General features: G+C 33.5%; 1 protein-coding gene across 2 annotated transcripts; it reads right to left on the reverse strand.

The window, feature by feature from the left end:
• Window positions 1-326: 326 nt before the first annotated feature.
• Window positions 327-4,477, reverse strand: LOC145097519 (BTB/POZ domain-containing protein SR1IP1-like). Of its 2 annotated transcripts, none has more exons than XM_079035095.1 (5): window positions 3,988-4,477; window positions 3,822-3,891; window positions 3,153-3,746; window positions 1,505-2,011; window positions 327-962 (listed from the first exon to the last, which is right to left on the reverse strand). In XM_079035095.1, the coding sequence occupies exons 1-5, from the start codon at window positions 4,017-4,019 to the stop codon at window positions 435-437; spliced, it is 1,731 nt and encodes a 576-aa protein (XP_078891221.1). In that variant the 5' UTR covers window positions 4,020-4,477; the 3' UTR covers window positions 327-434. The 2 variants fall into 2 exon arrangements, with proteins under 2 accessions (XP_078891221.1, XP_078891222.1); XM_079035096.1 differs by having other exon boundaries at window positions 4,187-4,476.
• Between the last annotated feature and the right edge of the window lie 330 nt (window positions 4,478-4,807).

Raw genomic sequence — 4,807 nt, forward strand, 5'->3', positions numbered from 1 at the left:
ACTTATGATGGTAATTATCTATTCATCGTGTTTACATTTAAGCAACATTTTTTTTTAAATAATTGACCAACGATCTTGTTAAAAATGTTCAATTTTTACCATTGTGACCGACTATCTTAGGTTACAACCGGTAGTCATACATTAGCGGATACATGGTCTTTTGAATACAATTAATGGACCCCATGAGTTATACTCATGCATCCCAATTACAATCATGTTTGGATCGGCTATCGGTTTAAACTGACTTGATGTATACGTAGCATCTAGGTGGCAATTAAAAAGGATAAATGATTTAGGAGAGTAACACTAAATGTATGCACATGCTATTTATCAAATTAGAAAAGCACATATCTTATATCATTATAACAATATACAAACAAACTTTACATAAATTTCACACATATAAGTCAACCGCATGGAATTGGGAAAACGAATCAGGACATTGAATGTCTTCGATCTTTACTTGGTTTATTCATGCCTCTTGTACTCGAAGGTACAACCCCATCTGCACGAAGAAACGGCGTAAGTTTCCCCAACTTTTTCGATAATGAATTTATAAAGGATTTCCGAGGCAACGGTGGCTTATCAGCAGAAAAACGGATACCACCAATAGGACTGCCAGCTGCAAACTTATCACCAGATGATCTTTCTACCTCTTTCAACTTCATTTTCATCTTCAAGAGCTCAAATTTTAGGTCCTGGTTCTCCTTTTTCAACTGTGAAAGCTCATCGGATAATGGCCGGATAGTGGTGGTAGTAGTGGTGGGTTCCACCGCTATCTGACCACTACCATCCATGGTGTCTCTTAACCGTTGTTGTTCATAGTAAAGAACTTGAACCACGGTCTGTACAGGAAGCCGGTCATTTTGGGCAGCATGGGCACATGCTTCACGGGATAGCTTTTGACAGTCCATTAAGCTGCAAACTTTCTTTCTTTCGGTATCACTTAACTTTGGATGAGCCTACAAAGTTTGAATTGTTAAATGTGATATAATTAGTAAGGGTGTATTTCAATTTAATCAAATTAATTTGTGTGAGGGTAACCAACTACTAATGATGTTTAATATGTACCATTATGAACAGGGGTTAATGCGGTCAATGGATAACATGCTACTTTTTTTTTTTTCTTCACAAAACACTACTGTTTTAAAAAAAAAGTACTATTAAGAAACTGGATATTTGTGTTAAGAAAAGGATAGTTCCTTACCCATTTGTGACATCACCCCTTATGACCTGTTATAGGTTTTACCGGTTTTGGGTGCTGATTTGGAGTCTATGTAGTTTAGTCATTTTTAATAACTGCAAGGACAACCAACTATTTTATATCTTCTTATTTAGTCACTTTACTCATTTTATTATTTATTTTTATATATTTATTATATATTATTTAAATTAAATAAATAGAATAAAATAAAAGCTTTGACCCGAACATCTTAATGAATAAACCAGAACATACAAAATAATTAGTTGCCAAATATAAAGAAGAAGAAGATTAAAAAAATACCTTTAGGAAAATATCAATGGCTCTATACATTCCATCCTCTGAAACCTTAGCTTGTTCAGGAATATGCTCAGAAAGATTAATGAATTTTGACACCAATAAGTTCCTATCAGAAGCTATTTCAGCAAGATAACTTTCCATTAACTTTCCAACTTTTTCCATGTCATTTTCTTGATTATTTGTGGTTTCTAATTCGTATTCAAGGTAATTCATCATGACCCTTTGGATAGTATCAACATCAAACATTGTGTCACCATCAAAATGAAAAGATGGAATTAGTATGTCATCCAAAACTGCCTGCCCGAGTTGCAAGCCTATTCGATTTTCTAAGTCTAACCTACATGCCATTGTTGTTTCAAGATATATGGCTGCCCGAAGCAACATTGAAAGAAAGCTGACCGACACTGCATTTCTTTCTCTTGGTAGGAGGCTTACTATTGTTTCTAGAACTATCCTCTTTTCATGTTCTTGTTTTGGGTTGATTTTTTTCTTGCTCTTTCCGTATATCTCCTGTTTGATGTTAAATTATATAAAGTAATGAATATATTGCTATGCAAAATCCTGAGATTCATAGGGGAGTTCTATTGAAAAAATCCCTTCAAGAATAAATAAAGTACATATTTGCGTAAAAAGGAATTTTTTTAAAGGATTAAATGTAAGAAGTAGCAAAGTATTTGCATTTATCGGTTTATTTTAGCATTAAAGTTCTGTTTCTTTTATTACAACATTGGGTTTCGGTTTATCTCCTAATGATGCATTGTACTTTCGGTTCATATTAGGACTTTGTACATTGAAAAATCGACCCATTTATAGAACTGAATTATTTTTTTTTATTACTTTTTATTTTTTTTCGATGTCATTGCTATTATTGGGTGGATTTTTCAACATATAACATTGTAATGAAAAGAAACTAGTGTTTTAATAAATGTATAAATGAAAGTACATTGTTATTTCTTGCATTTAACCCTTCATACGATAATAAGTAATAAGGTAAGTGCATATTTGCATAAAATAAAACCTTTGAAGGGTTAAATGAATAAAATAGCAACATACCTTCATTTATTTGTGTTACGATCCCATATCTGCCGAAAGTTATTAAGTTGGTGGCCTATAAGTCTAGGTGTTCCCTCCTCCTGGAAGGTGTCTTTTGGAAGTGAATTCTATACTGGGCTTATAGCTTGATACATGACTAGTATTGAATGGGTTCGTACCAATTTGTTTAATTTTAGGATCATACTTACATTTTTTTTCTATAACATAGTTGTACTTTATTATTATTTTTTTAGTTTGTACGTTAGAAAATCTACCAAATTATAGCATTATACTTTTCAAAAAGATTTTATAAGGACATTGTACTTTGAAAAATCTATTCAATACTTGCAATAAAAACTTCCAAATATTCGGATGACATTGCCATAGGTATTGAATGGAAAAATATCTAAGTACTTTTATCGATTTGCTTATTATAGCATCCTACTTTCGTTTCGTCCACTTCCAACATCGTACTTGGAAAATTACACCCAACTATAGCAATGTCATCCAAAAATACAAAGCAATTTACTACTCTAATTGGGTAGATTTTTCAAAGTTTAATGTCCTAATAAGCATTTAACCCTTCTTTGAAAATACACCAAGCAAAAAGAGACCTTACCAAACCCCGAAGACATTTTTGGGCATAAAGCATCAAAATCGGACCAAGAGCATATTGTTTATACCCCCTTGAAATCATCGCAAGAAGAACCCTTTGAAATATATCGATCCTAAGTACAATTAAATCTTCAACCCACCAATCAACAACAGCTTTCGGGTGTGAAGAACATGACGAAGAAACCAAAGAACCAGTGCTTCCGGACGATTCTTTGGTCACTATAAATGCTATAGTGTCTATACACCGATTAATTAACTTTACTTTATCAGCCATTGGTAAGAAATCTATGGATGATTGCAATATGGAAACAGAACCAGCCAATGTTTTAAGTCCAACTTCATTCAAATACGCTTCGGATCTTGTTACAAGATTTCCAATTGCATAATCTTCTGTCATTTCAAGAAACTCTGAAACACATCTCACCATGGCAATGTTTTCTGTTGATAATTCGAAGTTTATTCCATAACAAAACTTTGCTGCAAGTTCAAATCCTTCAGGGCCTCCAGGGATATCAGGGATTTCAACCATTAAAAGACCAGAATCTTTGGGGTTGGATGCCATTTTTCTAATGTAACCACACTTTGACACCAATGGAAACTGCATCAAGTTCAAGAATTCAAGTATAAAATTACATAAGAAGAGTAATAACAAGAGTGTAAAATTGAATTATACCTTGTGTAATGAAAAAGAAGCACCTCCTGTGTGGACTGTGACATCGCTTGGGATATCTTGGGAGAAAAGCCTGTTAACATTGAAATAAAGTCCCTTTAGATCTTCAAAAAAAAACTGAGAAACAAAAAGAAAACAAGATTGAGATGATTAAAACTTAAAAGCAAACCAATCACTAGTTTTCTCCATGGAATTAGTCATAAGTTGCTCAGTTTAGTCCTCTTGACTGGCATAATAAGGGGTGTGGGAAGTGAACTCATTCATGTAGAACATCCCTCATGACAATGATTGACTACTCATAACAAGAATCATGTTCTATATTTCACCATAAACAGCAAAAAGATAAAAAGCTTTATGAAAGTACACACATTTCACTTGCTCTTTGTACAACATGAACAGAAGCAAAAGAAGGAATGAGTTGTTTCTTTCATTTTCCACCACCGTTATCTTGCATTAAATTTATGGATTCTGTTGCATGTCAGACGATCAACATCTTTAATGAAATACCCGTGATGGATATTAGCGTTTGGCCAAAAAGGAGGAAGATACAGGGAGAAAATTGTATTTTTGTAAACTTGGTATTGTGGATATTTGTGAGGGAATCTTGGATAATTACAAGAAAATAGGTTGAAGTTACGAGTGTGTGGTGGTGAGTGCAAATAAGATTTTGGAGTATTTGGACAAAAGATTAGAAGTTCGTTATATTGACCAGTGACATATTTTATCAACCACATAATGCGCATCTTTTCTGATAGGGATAACGAACTGCCATTGGTTGAACAACTATTGACCCAATGCTTGTAGATGGTTTATCATCAATGCAATACGCCAATACTCTAATAGTCTTGTATTACTATTGAATCAACAAGGCTTTAATTGGAATAAACATCCAAGCAAAACCCCGTTATGTCTTCTCTCTTTAACCGTGTACTTGATGTCGTGTGGCATAGATTCTTTTCCAAAAGCCATTAAATGCAACCAAACAAATT

This window comes from Lactuca serriola, chromosome 4 (genome assembly GCF_051521515.1).
Source record: "Lactuca serriola cultivar US96UC23 chromosome 4, Lser_US96UC23_V15, whole genome shotgun sequence".
Classification (NCBI taxonomy): domain Eukaryota; kingdom Viridiplantae; phylum Streptophyta; class Magnoliopsida; order Asterales; family Asteraceae; genus Lactuca; species Lactuca serriola.

Excerpts from the sequence above, each read along its gene's own strand:
- LOC145097519 (XM_079035095.1), bottom strand. The coding sequence starts at position 4,019 with ATGACTAATTCCATGGAGAAAACTAGTGATTG. Across the intron at positions 3,892-3,987 it reads ATGGAGAAAACTAGTGATTG|GCTTTTCTCCCAAGATATCC; the intron begins GTTTGCTTTTAA and ends CAATGTTAACAG. Across the intron at positions 2,012-3,152 it reads AAAAATGTCTTCGGGGTTTG|GAGATATACGGAAAGAGCAA; the intron begins GTAAGGTCTCTT and ends AACATCAAACAG.